General features: G+C 47.7%; 8 protein-coding genes across 8 annotated transcripts; 3 read left to right on the plus strand and 5 right to left on the minus strand.

The window, feature by feature from the left end:
• Positions 1 to 335: 335 nt before the first annotated feature.
• On the plus strand, positions 336 to 1,379 carry N7466_008529 (Zn(II)2Cys6 transcription factor domain-containing protein; the record flags this gene model as incomplete). The annotated part of the gene is made up of 1 exon (XM_057167918.1): positions 336 to 1,379. One exon carries the CDS (start codon positions 336 to 338, stop codon positions 1,377 to 1,379), a length of 1,044 nt encoding a protein of 347 aa, XP_057018549.1.
• An 86-nt stretch (positions 1,380 to 1,465) lies between these two features.
• On the minus strand, positions 1,466 to 2,341 carry N7466_008530 (putative short-chain dehydrogenase/oxidoreductase; the record flags this gene model as incomplete). Its single annotated transcript, XM_057167919.1, has 1 exon — positions 1,466 to 2,341. One exon carries the CDS (start codon positions 2,339 to 2,341, stop codon positions 1,466 to 1,468), a length of 876 nt encoding a protein of 291 aa, XP_057018550.1.
• A 665-nt stretch (positions 2,342 to 3,006) lies between these two features.
• N7466_008531 (zinc-binding alcohol dehydrogenase family protein) lies at positions 3,007 to 4,050 on the minus strand (the record flags this gene model as incomplete). The annotated part of the gene is made up of 1 exon (XM_057167920.1): positions 3,007 to 4,050. One exon carries the CDS (start codon positions 4,048 to 4,050, stop codon positions 3,007 to 3,009), a length of 1,044 nt encoding a protein of 347 aa, XP_057018551.1.
• A 1,437-nt stretch (positions 4,051 to 5,487) lies between these two features.
• On the plus strand, positions 5,488 to 6,348 carry N7466_008532 (uncharacterized protein; the record flags this gene model as incomplete). Its single annotated transcript, XM_057167921.1, has 2 exons — positions 5,488 to 5,548; positions 5,627 to 6,348. 2 exons carry the CDS (start codon positions 5,488 to 5,490, stop codon positions 6,346 to 6,348), a joined length of 783 nt encoding a protein of 260 aa, XP_057018552.1.
• A 625-nt stretch (positions 6,349 to 6,973) lies between these two features.
• On the plus strand, positions 6,974 to 7,459 carry N7466_008533 (uncharacterized protein; the record flags this gene model as incomplete). Its single annotated transcript, XM_057167922.1, has 2 exons — positions 6,974 to 7,148; positions 7,227 to 7,459. 2 exons carry the CDS (start codon positions 6,974 to 6,976, stop codon positions 7,457 to 7,459), a joined length of 408 nt encoding a protein of 135 aa, XP_057018553.1.
• Positions 7,460 to 8,138: 679 nt separating this feature from the next.
• On the minus strand, positions 8,139 to 10,208 carry N7466_008534 (ferric reductase family protein; the record flags this gene model as incomplete). Its single annotated transcript, XM_057167923.1, has 5 exons — positions 8,139 to 8,536; positions 8,598 to 8,759; positions 8,816 to 9,407; positions 9,471 to 9,532; positions 9,608 to 10,208. 5 exons carry the CDS (start codon positions 10,206 to 10,208, stop codon positions 8,139 to 8,141), a joined length of 1,815 nt encoding a protein of 604 aa, XP_057018554.1.
• Positions 10,209 to 12,695: 2,487 nt separating this feature from the next.
• Positions 12,696 to 15,875, minus strand: N7466_008535 (basic helix-loop-helix domain-containing protein; the record flags this gene model as incomplete). The annotated part of the gene is made up of 1 exon (XM_057167924.1): positions 12,696 to 15,875. One exon carries the CDS (start codon positions 15,873 to 15,875, stop codon positions 12,696 to 12,698), a length of 3,180 nt encoding a protein of 1,059 aa, XP_057018555.1.
• A 1,832-nt stretch (positions 15,876 to 17,707) lies between these two features.
• N7466_008536 (putative GTP cyclohydrolase II) lies at positions 17,708 to 19,229 on the minus strand (the record flags this gene model as incomplete). The annotated part of the gene is made up of 4 exons (XM_057167925.1): positions 17,708 to 17,713; positions 17,776 to 18,057; positions 18,118 to 19,074; positions 19,140 to 19,229. 4 exons carry the CDS (start codon positions 19,227 to 19,229, stop codon positions 17,708 to 17,710), a joined length of 1,335 nt encoding a protein of 444 aa, XP_057018556.1.
• Positions 19,230 to 19,379: the final 150 nt, after the last annotated feature.

The raw sequence follows: 19,379 nt of genomic DNA on the forward strand, positions 1-19,379 counted from the left end.
ATACTCGAAAACTCTTGCTTGAACGAATGTTATTCCAAGACTAAGCCTAATTGTTATCTTGATACAACCTTGGAAGCGATTGTCACCCCCAACATTGAATTTCTAGGATTTATTGTACTTTATGAAGTCAACTGGCACCATATAAAGACCGCAAATTATGGGAGGCTTTGTCATGTGACCGAGTGGCGTGGCCGCGTGGAAATTACTAATGAAGTCGACGGCATTGACCTGGAACGAGGGATAATAATGAATTGATAGTCACCAACATCCACCTGTGACCTGGGCAATGGAAAATATTGACACCTTCAAATCATACTTTCTGTCGGTCTTCAAAAATGCATGTTGGTCCATTGAAAACCATTACATTGCGGAGATCATGCCAAGCCTGCGCCAGGGGTAAGCGGCGATGCGATCAGCGTTTACCTCAGTGTAGTCGCTGCGAAAGCAGAGGTGTAAACTGCGAATACGTGAACCAACCACTTTCAGTCCAAAATGGTTTCGAGAAAGTGCCAAGAAAGCGCGCCAATCTCAAAAACCACACTGCCAAAACAGCATCACCTCATATCCGCCTCCCCTTGCGACTGGAGATCGCCAAAGAATATGACTCTTCAACAATTCGATTCCTGGTGAACGGACTACGCGCATTCCCAAACACGTTTGCCGAAAAGTGCAAGACGATGTTCATTCATCCAGATCTCCACGCAACAGGACTCCCGGTCTGCATTCGCGACATGCAAGCACTTTGCAAATTACACGTTCAAGCTGAACAGCAAAACCGCAAAGCTGATCTTCTTCCACTCATTCATCAGCGATCAGCGGAATTACATCGCCGCCTTAAACAATCCTTATCATTCGATGAGCTTTTAGGTTGTTCACAAGCTCTCCTTCTGGCGCAATGCATCGTCGCGTTGAACAATTGTGATAATCCAGACATGTACTCGGAAGGTATCAGTGTGATGCTTGAGGGGATTGCAGTACGATTATGGGAACAGGCCCCTGTCCAACTTCCTCCGACACTTAGCCGGCGACACGCATGGCTTTTGGCCGAGAGTGTTCGGCGCACTATCATCGTGAGCTTAATGCTGAAGAGCGCGTATTCATTAAACACAAGAAATTATTCCGTTCGGACGCCTTTTGTTGATGCTCTGCCATTTGACGTGCGAACAAACTTATGGGATGACGATTCAGATAACACGTGGGCTGTTGAATTACCCGAGTCTCCTGACTCTATGATCTCTTTGCATGGGTATTCGGATGCTTTGGAAAGTGGTCACTTTCGTGATGTGGCTCCATTCGGAGCGTTAATTCTGGCTGCATGCAAAGGGAAAGAGGTTTCTTCTATACCATTTCCTCCGCCGGTCTCATACTATGGCAGCTAATACGATCATTATGCGTGAAAGACGACTGCAGGATTTCTAATCAACCTTGGAAATTGAGTTCGACGATATCTATCTGGCGTGATCTTTTACCTCAAAAACTGCTTCAACAACCCAGACAGCAACTCCGTCATCTGCTGATACATTTCTTGTCTCTTGACCTCAAAGGCATTGAAAATATCCTGTGCCGAGCCAACCGGGATTTGATCCTCCCCAGCAGACAAGCGGCTCCAGACTTCATCCACAAATTCTTGCAACGGCATTCCAATCAAATGGCCATCCTTCAGATCAGGCTGGTGCTTAGCATCATGCAGTTCTGTCTGGACGGCAGGAGGGTAGATCTCCAGCACCTTGACATTTCCAGGCCCGTCATGCAGCTGCGTTCGGAGAGCAAGGATGAAATGGTGTAAAGCTGCCTTGGATGCGCCATAGTTCGGGCAGCGCATCATGGGTACAAGGGCCATTTGGGAAGTGGTGAAGGCCAGAGCAGTCTGTGTTTTCTGCTTCTGCAGATGTGGGATGAAGGCCTTGGAAAGATGCACAGCGGAGGTATAGTTTGTGATCAACTCCTGGTCGAAGATGTCCAGGTCGATGGTTTCTGGTTGGGAAAAGTCGAATGGGCGCTGGATGCCCGAGTTGACGAAGATACAGTCTAAGTCCGGATGCTCGGTGATGATATCGAACGCGAATTGGGAAATCTTATGTAATGCATTGGTTTTGTTTTCTTGCGAAGATTGGACAGAGAATGTTTGGTGTGCGTCACTTACCTGGTCTAGTTTCATGATGTCGAAAACCTTTGACTTGACTTTATCGGCGCCATGCTGCTGGACAAATGCATCGAGATTATCCTTTCTCCGACCAGACACGATAACTTTGGTTCCATTTTCAATCAACTTGGAGGCAAGCGTTTTGCCGATGCCAGAGGTGGCACCGATGACCAACACTTTCTTGTATTCAAATGGCATTTTCAACGTTTTCCAAGCGATATTTGACTCGATTGCGAACTTTGAAATCAGAATGTGAATGCTGGGATGTATTCCAGAAGATTGAGAGACACAAGGCTTATATAGTACACAGCCTTTCGCAGTGTCAGGCTTTTCATCAGAAATGCCATGTCCATGGACATGAAATGATTTCATGAATTGATCAAGTGCTGCGGAGACTAAACCGAATATGGCAAATATGGAGCCGTACCCCGATAACCCGATTGGTTGGAAGTTAGAACTTCCCGATTTTTACGCGCCACAACGGGTGGAGGTTAAACTCGATATGGAAACAAGGGTCCATCAAGATTCAATCCATCATGAAAGATACTTCCAGAGCTTTGATTTGAAAGCATTTGAATGAATAATGCTCATTGGAGTCAGAACATTCCTCCCTGTGGAAATCTGTCTCCGAAAAAGCCCCTGATTTCCCAAGTTGCCATATACGGATGGATAATACAGGAGCTTTGCAATTACGACGCAGAGATCTAGCTTTAGATTCTTTCTAAGCTGTTCCCCCCCTTTTCCCTCTCTTTTTATTTTCACGACTATATTCCAAGTAGAACAATAAAGATATACGATAGAGGTCAAATTTGCTTGTCCATGTTTCTAAGGTTCGTGATACATGAGAGGGGAATATGACTCGCCTACAGAGTCTCGTCAACATTGTAAACCAGCTTCTCACCGCTGACTTTGTCATTCTTCAACGCATCTAGCCCATCCAAAACGCCTCTCAATCCCCCCTTTCCAACATTCGGAGGGTGGACTTTGATCTTTCCTTCCGCCAGAATAGTCTCAACGATAGGGATGAAGCTCTCGGTATGAGCCCTGTCCTCCGGCTTGGCGGGGACAACGATATCGCCAAACCTAAGCTCGTCTCCAAGCACTGTGTAACCGAGAGTATAGTGGTGGTTCACGTCCTCACGCCCAAACTCCGTCCTCAACAGATGGCTGTAGTCACCACCCGAAGAAATAGCCTCCTCACAGAATTTGATGCTCGGCTCCAGTCCGATACAGTCAAAGACAAGCTTCAAATTATCATTGGTAAACGCCTTGATCTCAGCAGCAGCCTTCGGGTCCCTCGAATTGAACACCGCATCCGCACCAAGACCACGCACAAGATCAAAGTTGTGCGGGGAACACGCGGCGAGCACAGTGTAACCGGACAGCTTGGCAAACTGGATAGCCAAGGTTCCGGTCGCGGTAGAACCGCCATAGATCAGGATTGGCGCAGGGTCAGAAGTGGGCTCATTAGGCAGAGCAAGCTTTAGATTCTTGTAGAGCGCGTGGCCGATTGTCACGATGCCCACACCGAGGGTGGCACCTTCTTGGAAGGTCAAGTTCTCTGGCAGCCTGATCACCACGTCGCCCTTGACGACAATGTGCTCAGCGAAGGCGCCATCTTCCGGCTGCAGTTGATTGCTACCGTGAGCGAATCCGCACACACGGTCACCCTTCTTCCATTGCTTTTTCACGCCTTTGCCGACGGCTTCCACTATGCCAGAGAAGTCACAGCCAACTTGGACACCGGCGGGAGCGAATCTGGCAATTGATTTCCAGTCTGTAGGGTTCAAGCCAACGGCAACGGTTTTTACGAGAAGATAGTCATCCCGCAATGTGGGAATTGGACGATCGGTGACTAGCTCCGCCTTTCCGAACTCGGTGACGACGACAGCTTTTTGTGTTGACATGGTGCTTGTAGTTTGCCGGATAAATTGTAACGATGGCTAGAAGCTGCAGAAGAGAAAGATAAACAGAGTTCCATTTTGGAAGAATGGAAGTACCGGTGCTTTTGTTCTAAGAGCAGATTACAAATGTCATCCGCTGTATCCGATATAGGATAGGCGGCGCGGGGTAGACCGTAAGTAAGCGTGTACAAATGAGAAGCATGCATGTGGAGGATGCATCTAAACATAGCAGTTAGCAGGGGGTTTGGAATGTAGAGGCCTCCTCCAATGGTCTTGTAGAACAAGCACAACATCAGACTAAGTTAATTGGAGTGACAGTCTGCTCTCAAGTGCTAGGATTCAATATGGCGAAGGTAATTCTCCAACTTTGAATCTTGACGGTTTGAACATTCAAATGTTGAAATTGGAAATACATTAAATGATTGGTCATCATTTAATCGTGATTTGCTTCAAAGGTGCCATCATCCGTGGACCGTGTTACGTGTATCATTTCTGAGTATTCCCGACCTCGGGAATCCTTCCAATATTATCATTGGTAGGAAGAGTCAACGCACTGAAGGATATCAAACTCAGCTGATGTCATCAAAGAGCCTGAAGTCTCCGAATACCCCCAAGGTGATTTCCAGGAGAGCACCATTGAACAAGGACTTTGAGTGATTGGTCGCACACAGCCGGGCCACCGGGTGCTTGCAGTTTCGTAGATGATGGCGCTGGCGCCTGGCCTGATCTCAGTGGAGATGTCTTGTGGGACCCTGTCGATCATATTATTGCTTCCACCTTGACGGGTTTCATCCACGTGGATGCTATCGATACAGAATCACAGATGCTCGTACAGAACGCTACCTATCAAATCGGATACCTCGTTCGCAAGTTCCGAAAGATTGTCAAATGGTGTTGATGGAGAACAAAGAGACTCGAAGATGGGGTGACTTGGACCTGTTTAGTGCACAGGAAAGAAAGTGGATTCTCTGGTGCAATGAACCGTGGATATCAAGCGGCCCAGGAACAAGGGATAGTATATAAATCAGGTTACAGATATACATCCAGAGAAGGTGTAATGGCTTCAACCTTGGAAGCATTCAAAGATTCCCCGATGTCAAGATTCGAAAACACATTCAGGTATAAATAGATCAATTGATGATTCGGAAATGCTTCCCGGCCTACCAGCCCCGCCGTGCATGAATGTGACCCCGCGGCAGCTTGAATAACTAGTCCCTTGCTTGAAGAAAAATCCAATTTCCTTGATAGAAGCCCTTCCTTTTTAACGCTTCCATTTCACCGTTGAAATCTAAATCTAAATCCTTTCTCTATCAATTCAACAGTTATCTCGTTATCGCCCCCAAGCCTGCGCATTCCCCCGCTTACGGATTGCCAACAAATCTTTGCCACGCGACCAAAACCTTCCTCTTACACCTCCCTCTTGGATAACGCGCATACATAATGAAGGTCCTCTGTCTTCATGGAAAAGGCACCAGTGGCGCCATTTTCAAATCCCAAACCTGTAACTAATTCCCCTCATCGCGCATTAAAAACACCCCAAAAAAAAAACAAAGGATCCACACTGACCCCGCCCCCACAGCTTCATTCCGAGCGAAACTTCCCCAAAAAAACGTCCAATTCGACTTCGTAGATGGTCCCGTGAGCTCTGAGCCCGCCGCGGGCGTAGATCTCTTCTACCCGGGGCCATACTATGGATTCTGGGAGCGCGGCTCCGTAGACGACATCCGCGAAGGCTGCGACTGGCTCCGCGAATACCTCGCCAAGCACGGCCCCTACGATGCCGTGATGGGATTCTCACAAGGAACAATTCTCGCTTCAACATACCTTCTCTTTCACGAAGAGGAAACCCCGCACCTCCCGCCGCCGTTTAAGGTCGCCATCTTTCACTGTGGCGGTGTCTCGCTGCATGTGTTACAGGATCTCGGATTTAACATAACATCGGCCATGCACGATCGCGATTTGGCTTCGCGCAATGCGCTGATGAGCTCGGCTAGTTCGGAGGCGATTTTGCGGATGGGGACAAATAGGTGGAAGGGGGATAACTCGAATGGTGGATTGAGTGAGCAGGAGCTGCGGGATGAGGTTAAGGGCCCCGTGCAGATCTCTATTCCCACCGTCCATGTTTATGGGAGTAGGGATCCAAGGTTCACATCGGGTGTGCAGCTGTCTGGAGTGTGTGATCCGGAGAAGCGGAGATGTTATGACCATGGCGGTGGGCATGAGATTCCGCGGCAGTCGGCTGTTACCCGTGTTCTCGTGGAGCTTTTTGAATGGGCGACTGAGCAAGTTGAGGAGGCCTGAGGATTAATTTCTTCATGTCTGTTGGATATTTGCGATGGGTTGAGGACTGGAATAAGTCGTGAGTAGATGGAAATTCATAGAGCAAAGGGATTCTGGGGGCTAGAAAGCAACATCGGCAGGCAAAGCTTTCAAATGTTGCGACTCGGCGAGTATTCAGTATTTTAGATTCAGAATATTGTTTGAGCATTTTATAATGAAGAATAGTATTTGTACACATGTGCAGGAAGCAAAATCGTGCATCCCGAAAATTCCTGATATAGCCGGGCATTTCCGCTAGCTGACCATGCAAATGTGAAGCACAAGTGGGAATTCAATCAATAGCGTTTCCATGCTAGGAGACTCGCCAAGTGGTATTGGATGATTGGTCTATACATATCGTAATGCTTGGATTTTATGTATGCGCTTTTTTATCTGATCCTGGATTGGTGTACACATCGTGAGTCGTGACATCATAGCACTATCTACACCAGTTGACATGTGACTTGGTGCCCAACTCGAGCCACGTTAGCATATAATCCAGTCAGTCACTCTTGGATCTTGGAGTCTCTCATCATTCAGCCTTTGTTCTGCTTTCTCAAGGCACTCTGAAATTTTATAAAAGCAAAGCAGCTTGTCAACATACCCAATGGAGCCTCAAAAGCTACCCGAAGCAGCCGAGGAAATTCGCCAGGAGATGAAGGCATTGATACCACAAGTGTGGATGGTCAATGAGGATATTCATGGAAATAAGAACTACAGTGGGGATGCAATTCGGAATTTGATGTATCGTATGAAAGTTGCGTTGAAGCTGGACGAGGTAGGTACTAGTATACTGCCAGTCTGCCACTTTACTATTTAGTGATCTTCTTTGTGTAGAAAGCATCTTACTAATAATCTAGGCATTACAGAGCTGGCAAGGATGCTTGATATACCGGTCAAAGCCTACAAATTTGATCAATTCTGGAAGACAAGCATACATTATACCGATATCAGACAACGTTCAGATGTACCCAGAAGGGTCATTAAAAGGTGGATGTTTTATCCAAATGAAGAACGAGCAGCTTCTGGCAGCAGGAGTGACAGCTTTGATTCTTATAAACTCAACTTAGTCTCAAGTGCTGGTATGGCTTGACTGCATTTAAACATTATGGGGGATATTCAGGGAAAGAGAATTCCAGATTTTTGATGTATGAGTTTTCAAGTCCACATGCAGGCAGCACCTCATTTGTCATTTATATAACAAGAAATTACAATACCTATATATATTTATTAAGAATTGATCTCTACTTTGTATAACCAGCTACTCCCGCAGATGCTTATGAATGGAGTCATGATCCATGATCAGTTATTCAAACATGTATTCAATGTTTGTTGTTTGAACTAATAAAATAACATGTTTGCTCTATCAAATTGTCACGACTCACGTGAGTGACGGTGAGTCACGTCACAAGTCAAACAGACACGTCATGTGCCTTGAGTAGGGGGAACTGCAGTGAAGGGCGGTGAAAATTGGGGCGGTGAAACCTCCGGGGGGTCAAAAATCGGAAAAAAGCGCGCATATCCCATACTCCAGCAGCCAGCCTCACTTTCTCTACTCTAAAACTCATAAGCTAGCCAGGCTTCCATACTATAACTACCAGGACAGTAGTATGTAACATTATTTACATCACCCTTTGAATTGGCTATGCTTTTACTATTTGATAAAACGTCATTGAAAAAGTGTAATAAGTTCATATTTATAAAGTATCTCAAGCCAACAACGTTTAAAATATGTACTAACTAAACGCCCGACCAGAACATAATATAGCCCATCACCAAGAGAAAGATTCCTCAAAGAAATCAACCGTCTTTTCGCCTTGTACATGACGAACGGCTTCACGAACACTATCACCAAGACCACCAGGGCCGCAAACACTAACCGCCATCGCACCAACCTGCTCTGCCTTCTCGTTCTCCAGCAGCGTCGTAAAACAGGGCTTGCCAAATTCCACACTGACTGGTACATTCACCGGAGCAGCTTCCGTCCACGGCGTCTCTGGAGCCGGGATGTACTCCTCGATATCATCCTTGTGGCCTGTGACATGGACCCGGATGGAAAGCATCAGACCTGGGAATTGGAAGTATGTATCACCCTTGGGGTCTATTGAGCTGTTAAGCGCGTCATGGCTTAGAACTTCGAGCATCCATGTTTGAATCCAGGTCAAGTGATCTGATGATGTGAGATTAGCGGGCTGTGAGGGATTAAGATAAGGGGTATTGATTCTTCTTACCTAGATTGCGGATCATCCAGACTAGGTGGACCTTTCGTGTCGCGGATGTCCGAGATGTGAAATTTGAGACAACTTCGTGCAGATAGGACATTGGATGTGTGATTCCGATTCCACCAGCGATCAGAAGGAGGGTTCCGTACGAATTTAATGAATGAAGACCACCTGATTGAGTTAGTAATCTTCCAATAGGAAAACAATGATTGACGCTGTCAACATACCGAATGGTCCTTCTGCCAATGCCATAGCTTTGATTTTTCCCCCGGGCGAATCCTCTGCCTTCTGAAGAAGCTTTTTGGTAAAGCCATCCTGTCCTTTGATCAGGACTGACATGGTTGTCGTTTCGGAACCACCAAGAAGCGCCGCAAAAGAGTCACTCGAGCTACGCTTTTCATTGTGATTCAACGTCGACCCGCCAGTCGATGACCATGCCACAGTAAAAGGATGTGAAGTCCAAAGGCCCAGACACGGCAGATACAGATACATGTACTGGCCTGGTCGAAATTTCCAGGCGCGTGCCACTTCTACCTCAACCTTTGCAACCGAGCCTGGTAGGGCCTCGACTGTGGCGGTTGTACGGCGCTTTGAGCAGTTTCTCCAGAGCAGAATGAGGACTCTGCTGGCTCGGTCCAGACCCCATAAGATCAAGGTTCCCAAAAGGACTCGCTGTTGTAGTAGGTTCTTGAGGTGGTACCAGAGAGCCACAAAGGACATGACGGCCAGTGCGATATGTAAGTGGAGGAACAGTTCGTAGAATGAGTGGCGGAGTGGAGATAAGGATTGAATGGAAATGAAAATGAATCCGAGGATAGCCTATAGAAGAGCAAGGTCAGAACGTGTTCAACTGATTCCGTCAATTCCGAGGTCAGATTGTACCACAAGGCCGTAGATATAAAATGGCATTTGCCAAATTGTGTATAGAATGTATTCCACGCCATCTGGTAGCAGTGTTAGTTTGATTGTACTGAAATACTGGCGGGAGGTCAATAAAAAAAAGATCATATAGTACGTACGCATATAGGCTTGATTCGCCAGAACGGCACTCATATGAATCACAGCGTTCGCGGCGATAACACGTCCAACCCATCGATGCATAAAATTGAATGTATCGAATGAAAGCCCGAGCATCATTATTAGCGGGTTATTCCGCCCGGCACTGAGCACCAAGCCAGGGGTATTCATCACGGCTAAATGACCCGCCGCATACTTCAACTGGAACATTTTCACGGAATACCCTTCCCACCAATCAACAGTCACAAAGACAAAGATGATATTCAAGGAAAGGTATACTGCCAGCAGCATTGTTTCCAACCGCAAGGGCACAGACCCCATATGAAGTCGCAGAAATCGAAATTCCCGACTATGGCGCGATCCCCACAGCGGTGCATAGAGCAAATTCTTCTTGAGACTCGCAACAGCTCTGTGTGTCATAGAGAGCTGGGTCTGATCATCGCCCTGCAGGGCCATCTTTTCGCGTTGCCGATTTTGCAAGCGGATAACGGTTCGATATAGCAGCATCGTGGTGACGAAGCCTCCAACGACGAATAGAGGGACGGCGATCTCGGGGTTCATGGGCGGCTCTCCAGGGCCATTTCCAGCGAGTTCGACACCCATGTTGCCACACAAGGAGAGCCGAGCTTCCAGATATCAATGTGTATATCGGGGAAGGTTATCGGGTGATGGAGAGGGTTGGTGGGTATGTACTAATATATGTCAACCGCTCAACAGCGACCTCCAAGAACACCTTCAGACCTGCAGATTGAGAGAGAAGAAGAAGCTTAGAAGGAGAGCCGCAAGATATTAAAAGATAGGAAAAGAAAAAAAAGGCAAATACGGGATCGCGTGGAAAAGACAGAAAGTTAATCTTGTACGATTGTGTGGTATTGGGGGATCTACTTGGGATGCCGTCATGGACCCCTGGGGAATATCAGGAGTATGTTTCCCTAATCGAAAACATTCGTCATTTTCTGTTAACTACGAAAGCGTGAGTGTAACCGGACGAATCGGGGTTGGGAGGCCAGATTGAGGAAAATGGGAAATTGTAAAAAGAAAGAATCAAATGAGGAAATTGAAGAGAAATAAGAGAATTAACATTGGAAATTAAGAAAATTAAGAAAATTAAGAATTAAAAGAAAACCAGAAATGGAAATCATTGACATAAAGTTGTCAGTAAAGTTTAGTAGTAACTTAAGAGTATAGATCTTAAGCCTCCCGAGCCATGTACACACTCAGGGCCAAAGGGGAATTCACAAAACTCGTTTTATGAAAAAAATGACATTGGCATTTGCGGATTCTCGAATAGAATTATTCCATTTCGCGCAAGGGATATGAAAACCCGTCAGCCGGTCTAGACGCGGATCTGCATTGTTGTAGAGGAAGCCCTGAAAACGGAAGTGGAATGTGGGTTCCAGGGTCAAAGCGGCTCCCCATGATCCACCCGTGAAGAGTTCTGAGAACTTCTGACATTCAATGTTCTGGCACCGGATCAACTTCCAATTATAGTACAAATAAGGTCAGTTGTTGGTATTGGATCTTGATCTACAATTCAACCTTGGAAAGCCTTCACTATGATTCATAATTCGTCCATTAACCACTGGCTCTAGGGCATTCAGCGTCATCTCGACCGTGGATTCGAACCCATCATCTGGGAACGCAACTGCAACGCTAGACTATAACAATGGGACAGTCCGATCCCGAGGTCATTGTGGAGACAAGGTAGTAGATGATCCCCGAACGACCATTGGTACCTTGGTACCCTGCTACGTAATCAATTAAAGCCCTCTGAAAAGGGGAGATGCACGCGCGGGGGGCTTTGGAGAGAGAAAAGAAAAATGGGTCTCTTGATTATACAACGTCGGGGTATGTGCTTCAATGGCTATGACACAGTTTGGGACCATTGACAAATCCCGAATTGAACTGCCGAGGAAGATCGGGCGCCACCCTACTTGCTCTTGTGATCTAGACTACGTCGATTATACTAAGGTGCTCTGTTGTCATTCTTCTTATTGGTTCATCTGGACAGACCATGTGCCAGCACTACCTACCTAAGCAGGCACTCATTGTGAGAGCCAATGACAATAGCGAGTACCTGCTACCAGTCTTGTGAAAGCATCGTCATAGTAGGGACCAAGTTCCCTGTCGTCATTGTATCCAGGACCTCAGGACGAATGATTCCCTTGATATTTCCATCTATGAGCTCAATGTGATCATTCCTCAACGACTGAACCAAATCTCTCAGAATTGATTTTGAATCCTAATTTCCATAACCCGAGAGCAGCAGAAGAAATCCCTCAAGAGGCAAATAGCGCTTCCCTCCTTTTCAAACCCTTGAAAGCGTAGATTGTTGCCCAGGTGCCTGAAGTGTTGCATGAGACAGGCCCTAAATCGGAAATGGCAACGTGGAGAAGCCCTGCGTGGATACCGGGGCAGAAATTCTTGTGACAAGATGGGCGAAGAATGGACCCAGCCAATTCTAGATTCAGGGCCTGGGCCGCTATGGTAGTAGAAAATTGGGGGTGAGTAGTCCAATTCCGCTTCTATCACGGTCAGGTGACCAAATAAGGGTACACAGCACCGTAGGAGCCCGCCAAAAGAAGCCAGTAGGAGTAAGAGGCTTTTCGTACCTCTATCCTATCTTCTGTTTTGTCTCTCTTATCTTCCAGTTTCGTACAGATCGAGGATGTGGCTGATCCTTTGAACTTTGCGTGAGCCAAGTATGTGGGCTTCGATGTCTGTAGATGCCGACAGATGAGAGCGTCGTAGACAAAAAGGGTTTCCGAACTTGTATGGTCAGGATGAGGATGATGATGAATAGATGTTGTGTGTAATCGGGACGTAGATGGAAATATTGACATAAGTCGTCTATCTTCGAAGGAGCTCAAAGGAAAATCCCTCACAAAAGGCCCAAAGTATGTATGACATTTGCATAATACAGAAATATAACAAAACTCCTGATAAGAATATGATTCTAATTGGTTTTCCCTTCAGGGCCATCCTGACGCCAGTGATAACTAAACAGTGACATGAACCTTGGAACATAACCTCAAACGCCATCATTATTACCCGCTGTTACATGATAATTTATAGTATGCATGCATGAACTCACGCCGAGACTTCCTGAACGTTCTCAGGAATGCTGGGGATAGATTGGCCATCCTCTTCGAGACTGAGACTTCCATAGCCTGTATCATTACTAGCCGATCGTTCGCGACGTAGGGGCTTGCTCATAAGCGTTTCAATTGAGTCTTGGTCTGCATCACTTTGGAAGGACTGCTCGGAGACTCCGCGGCGACGGCGGGATCGTCTCTTTCGAGAGGGCATAGGTTCAGATGGCGCTTGTAGATAATCATCCACACTAACGCCGGCATTTTGGCAGACGACTGTGCAGGAATTCACGATGACATCAACAAGACTCGAGGAAAATCCGTAGAAAGCCGGGTTGTATGCGTTGCGTGACCAGTATATCAGTTGTGCGGCTACCCGACCCACGTTGGGAATGTCCCGGGGGCAGACGGCGAGTTTGCGAGAGATTCGAGGCTTGTCGTCAGCTTCATCGTCTGCGGAGGATGCTGCCCCGGAGACAGGCTCTGAAGGCGATGATGAGTCAGAAGAAACGATGTAATCGACGTCAGATGCCAGTAGATGTAGCAAATGATACACGGCGGAAAAGCCAAGCAAGCTTAGTTCAACAGGATCAATAGGCAGCTGATTGAACATGTTGATCGCCTTTTGAATGGTGAATGAGTCCGGAAGAGAAGTATCGCCGGTGGATCGCGCCGTGATAATGGCAGCGATCATGGCGCAGCGAACGGCAACGGAGATCTCGTCCCGAACTGAGATTGGGAGTGAGGAGTCTAGGAAGTTGGCAGCTTGGCTCCATTCACCCTTACGCTTATCCTTGGGAAGGGTGGCTAGCACAGCACCGACATTCTGGATACGATCCTGGTCGAAGAAAACGGCCTTCATAACGAGGGCTCGAGTGTATGCGGCGGAAAGTCGGGGAGCGACTACAAGAGCCATGCGAATCTTTTCCTTGAAAGCGTCACGACTAGCCTTGAAGACCGGTCCTCCCTCACTGGCCTCCATATACTTGAGGAGCGCAGTTTGGAGAAGATGGCTAGACCACCAGGCTGCCAGAGCATCGACGGAGCATTGAATGGCAGGGTCCTCTTCAACAACATCAAGAAGAACCTCGTCGTCTCCGGTACCTTCCTGTGTTGGTCGATTCCAGGTGAGGTTGACGGCGCGCTGGGTGATGGCATCAATCATAACATCTTCACATTCGAGCTTAAGCAGTTCGGCAAGGTGGCTTGGAACCTGGTCGGGATGGCCCTCTGGAAGCGCGTTGTTGATTTCTCTTGCGACGCCCCATTGGTAGTTCGCAAGAGCACGGCCAATGTCATTAGATACACGGAAAGACCAGGACCCGGTCTCTCCGACTCTCCAAAGGAGGATTCGGACATGCAAAGCTTTCAACATCATCCGCATAGGGCTGCTAGGAAGCGTGCCAGCCGCAAATATTGTGAGGACCAGGCGACTTTTTGTGATTTCAGCATCGCCTCCGGTAAGCTGGGCATCGATGGCAATATCCCATGTCTTCACCCGGCCCCTTTCGTCTTCCTCGGTAATTCCCGTCACCCAAGAATATATTTTCCAACCCATTAAGCAGCGTAGAACATATTCAAAACAGCGAGATGTTACCACATACCACTCGCGGAAGAACCGATGACGCGGTACACCAACTCGTTGCATGCTGGTAAGCCACGCCTGGCGCCGAAAGTCACTCGATGTGGGAGCGCCATTTTGACCCTCACTGAGAACCTTTGGTGAGCTGCGCTGTGTGGCTGGTTGAGCATTGAAAAGATAAACGAAAACTATGAACGCACTTCCGACAACCAAAGTTGCCAGAAGAAGGATATGAGAAATTGCTCGCGCATGGGAGGAGGACAGGAAGCTTTTAAGGTAGTACTCCCAGTGAGCAAGACTAGGTGACTGTAGTCGGCGGAGGAGGTTCAGAGGAAGAGCAAGGAGTCCTTTCTCCTCTGTCTCGGATTCATCCGAACCAAAGCCCTCAAGGACCATCAGGCCGGCTAAAGCTCCAAGCATATATTTGTTGGGTAACTTGGAACGGCTTCGGGATCCATTTCCATTTCCACGGCCATAGTCAGAGACACCAGTCACCCGAGGAGAAGATTTCATGTATGACTCTGCAAAGATGCCTTTCTTGCCTTCTTCACGCATCCGCTTGAAAGCATCAGGGACCTTGATCAGGCCCTCCGGAGGGTGCGAGGCCGACGCACCAGGAGAGCTACTATCAATCTCCTCTGGCTGGGAGAAAACACTGGGTGATGTGCCAGCGTTGGAATCACTAGAAGCACCGTAATTGCTAGGTGATGAAACTGAGGCGGCAGATGTAACAGCTTGGTCGGCTGCTTTGTCGACTTGTCGTAAACGATTCTTGAGAGCGGTATTCTCATCCTCCAATCTCTTGTTCCGAATTTCCAAGTGCTTGATGTATTCGGTTGCCTTTGATAAGATGGAGGCCTTGTTCAACTTGCTCGCAGACTGAGCGCCTTCTGCATCCTCGTCATCCTCGTTGGAGTCCCCGTTGTTGTTCTTCGTTGTTCGTAGACTTGGCACGCTATCACGTAGTTCGGCGATTTTCTCATTCAGATTTGCTCGATATCGTTTTTCAATGACGTTGTGAGCCCGCTTCTTCGCCGGCATTTTCTTACCAGGCTGAACGGGGCCGGTCACAGTCGTAGCATCGTCATCACTGCCCGTCTTTCGCTTTCGGCTTACCCCGACACTAGAGATGGGAGAGACCAGGCCTGTCTGGCCCTGATAATTGGACACAATTGAGTTTCTCTGTTGGCTGTAGTTTGATGGAATCTCCATCAGCCCAAGTGGAAGTTGCGGTGAGAAGTCGATCTGTTGAAGTTGGTTGGGAGAAGAGCTCATGCTAGTGTGGGGGGAGACGAATGGGGGTTCCATTGGGCGGTCGACATGCTTTTGATCACCCTCTGTGAACATCGGTTCATCCCATCGCATCCATTGAGTCCAGTCTTGGTTGTGATTCTCAGTTTGTTGTTGCTGAAATCGGGCATCCCCTCCACCAGGTTGCCGATGAGAAGAAAACAGCTGAAAGTCACTATCCATACCGGGAACAGACATTGTGCCTGGGCATCCGTTATGAGGATACTCGGCCTGCAATCGCAGATTTAAGTTGTATGTGTGCTCAGGGAGATCTTTGGCACTGTATCTTGCGTTAGCTATGAACATATGATGGCCAGCCTAGGGTTCAAGATCAATGATCGCCCCTGACGAGGTACCTGGAAACCCTAGTTCCGGCTATCGGCGGCAAATTTTGAACCATGATAAGAAGGGTGTGCAAACTCACTGGAGCTGGAAATTTGGATCGATTCAATTTGTATCAGTTACTGGCGACAATGGACAGCATGCAGGAAGAGATTCCAGAAAACTGGAGAAAACTGGGAGAGGGGGAAGATGTCAGAGTCATGAGCGCATCTGGGGGCAGCTAGGCAGAGAGATACCCACTCAAGTCAGTAGCGTGGGCGGGCCCAAATAAGAATGGAGATGGTGGGTTCTCAAGTCAATTGGTCTTCCCCTGCGAAGACGATCATCGCCAAATGGCGTGGACGGTGGACCAGGGTGCAGGTGTAGGTCGCGCTACGCGAAATCGGACAATTCAAAATGTATCTAGGTTGTATTAACGGTTGATTGTCGCGATGTCGAGAACACGAATAGCATTCTGTTGTTCCAGGCATTAAGGAGACCTCAGTTTAGACATATTTTTGGTCGTATGATCGCGGCAGGCCGCACTTCCGGCTCCTCGGCTCCCACGGACAAGTGGAAATCTTACGGTATGGTACAGCAAATTGGGTGGCGTTTGGTGGAAGTCTGGGCGTTTGTAACAGTAAGAGGTCTGTATTTTATTACCCTTATCATTGGTGATTCTGGATTCCCCTACCGCCTGATGACTCAGCTACTGCCATGTGATTGTCTTCCTTTTTATCTCCTGAACATCATTTCCAATTGCTTCCCACAACGTTTGGCCATCGCGTTTTTATTTTTTGGTCGCCATGACTGGGTACTGGAATGAGCAGAATTTTCTTCCCAAATTCTCACATTTTTGGATCAGCAGCCTTGGCACCCCACCAAGGTGGCGCACGGCAGAGCATGACTGCGCGGTCTGATCTTATCTGATCTGTAGCGTCTCCACTTTCACCGCACCAAAGCCCGCGGAATTTGCGCGACGGCGACGAACACGAATAAGAGCATCCAACCAGAACCCTAGTGAGGACTGGTGGGTCAAACTTCCGTTGTCGGCGGGTCTCACTTTTAGGAACAAGGGATTCAAATACCCCTCTCACACGCAAATTAGCGTTCAAGAGCCTTTCCAGAGCGTATTTGAAGCGGACTCTGGAACCGTTTGCTGGCAACCTGCGTCATTGATTGAGCTATACTAGCGCCCGCCACTAGATCGGTGTACGCTCGGTGGACACAGGCGGAAAAATCTTTCCCATTAGCTAGTCAAAATGGATATTTAGACTGCACCTGGGCATTGAAAAACTCGGACGGACTCTACCGCGGATCCTCTGGTCTCTGCCCAACTACGACCCGGTCTTGACTTCCGCTACCATCTCCATGGCATTGTGAATACAGTTGAGATGATCAAATTTCCTTTCTAACACCCCCTGGTGCGGCTAAAGTCAGCCCAGTGCATTCCTAATTTGATTGGCAGGGGCAGAATACAATGATATCACAGTTTATTAGGGTCTGACATCATGTCTCTTCAATTTTCACCTGGGCAAGTGTCGTTACACGGGGCTAACTGAAGCATGACAAACAGTATCTACGAAATAACATTGAACTTCTGAACGCCACACTTAGTCCTAGCACTATTATGAGGGTACCTCGTCGAGGTGAAATGAAGTTTGGAAGACCTTGAAACTTCCAAGGTTTGGTTATTAACAGCGAACTTTGTAAAAAATCAAGTGAAATTCATTTATTATGCCCGAGCCATATATCCTTCAAGAATATCCGAAATACTATTCACGTATGTCTCCCACCCAAAAAAAAACAAGTCATATTTAATGCTTTAAATGAAGATGTCAGTTCATGAGGGTTATTGAGTTATAGCTGTTGATGATCCACTTACGGTGACATCCTCCCATTTCTCCCAGCCCCGCCCTTTAACCTGGGCGAGCTCATCCATTGTAAACTGCTTGCCGGTCGTAAAATATCCCGCGTTGATCTTTGCATCGATCTCAACACGAGAATCATCAGGAATCATTTCCTCCGGAATCGGGACTCGCTCAAGAATCTTGATACCAGTTTCTATGATAGCATCATGTTTCATGTTGGACATCGACAGCATGCGATCGATTTTTTTGATTCCAAGCCAATGAAGAACGTCCGGCATTAGTGCTTGGAACCTCATCTGAAGCAGGCATTATTAGTACTGTTATCAAAAAATAAAACAAGTGAGAATTCTCCTTACATCTCGCACTCCGGCGATATTTTCTGTCCGTGTGAAGTACTTGTCCGCGGTGTCTCCTCCTCGTTTGCGGGCGTTATAGACTAAGTATTTGATAACTTCACCTAAAGCGCGACCCTCTTTGCGGAAGTATATTACCACTCCACTTCCACCGTTTTGTGCCTCACGGATCGCTTCACGGATACCAAACGCCAAGTATGGTCGACAAGTGCAGATGTCGGATTGGAAGACATCGCTTCCATTGCACTCGTCGTGAACTCTTAGGGAAAGTTTGACATTCTCGTCAGCAATTCGCTCCGGCGGTCCAAAAATATAAACAGTCTGGCCTCCAATCGGCGGTAGGAATATCTTGAGGTCGGGTCGTGTGATAAGTTCAGGATAACTGCCACCAGTATGCTCGAACAGACATCGACGAAGTGTGCCCTCATCCACACCAAATCTCTCGGCTACTCCAGGTAGAAACCATACCGGCTCCACGGCAACCTTGGTAACACGAACCTCGCCTGAGGAGTCAACAACAATATTGCCGTCCACTTCCAACTGGCCATCTCGCACGGCGTCAGCAATCTCCGCCAACTTCATATTAGCCCTTGTGACAGCCATTGTAGGCCGAATATCCCACCCAGCCTGCAACTCCTCCTTGTACTGGTTGACAATATCATGACCATATGGATCCATCGAGACAATCTTGGTCTTATCCGCCCAAGCAGCTTGCCACGGAAAATTAAAAACAGGCTGACTATTGCGCAAGTCAGGCTTGAAGTCTGCATCCAGATCACCGGCTGCAACGGCGAGCGCGTTATAGATGCTGTAACTGCCTCCGTGGGCACCGATGGCATTGCGACGTTTCACTAGGTTTCCGCTGCGGGATACCACGATCGGGCCACGGGCTTTGGCATCTGAGGCTCCCCATTCCAACGGCACAGGATCGATTCCACTTTGTCCGGGGTATGTTGTCAACTACACAATTGGTTAGCATGCCCACCGCCACCCATCTAGCCTGGCTCGTTCAGACATGTCCCTACGATGATATGTTTGCTGATCCGCGATTTCGGTGATGTTGGGGATTGGGGAGTGGGCTCTGGCATATTGGCGACAGCATCAGAATCTCCCATTTTGAACAAGAGAATAGATGATAAGGAGACCTTGTGCCGGGTGTAAAACCGGTGTATTAACAATTGGGCAGCGCACGACCATGTGACTTCCCCCGCACTGTTATCTGGGCTTATCTATGCGTCATTGTTTGGATTTCTTTGGTAGTTCGT

The sequence above is a fragment of the Penicillium verhagenii genome (genome assembly GCF_028828195.1).
Source record: "Penicillium verhagenii strain IBT 33310 chromosome Unknown utg000008l_segment0_segment0, whole genome shotgun sequence".
Classification (NCBI taxonomy): Eukaryota; Fungi; Ascomycota; class Eurotiomycetes; order Eurotiales; family Aspergillaceae; genus Penicillium; species Penicillium verhagenii.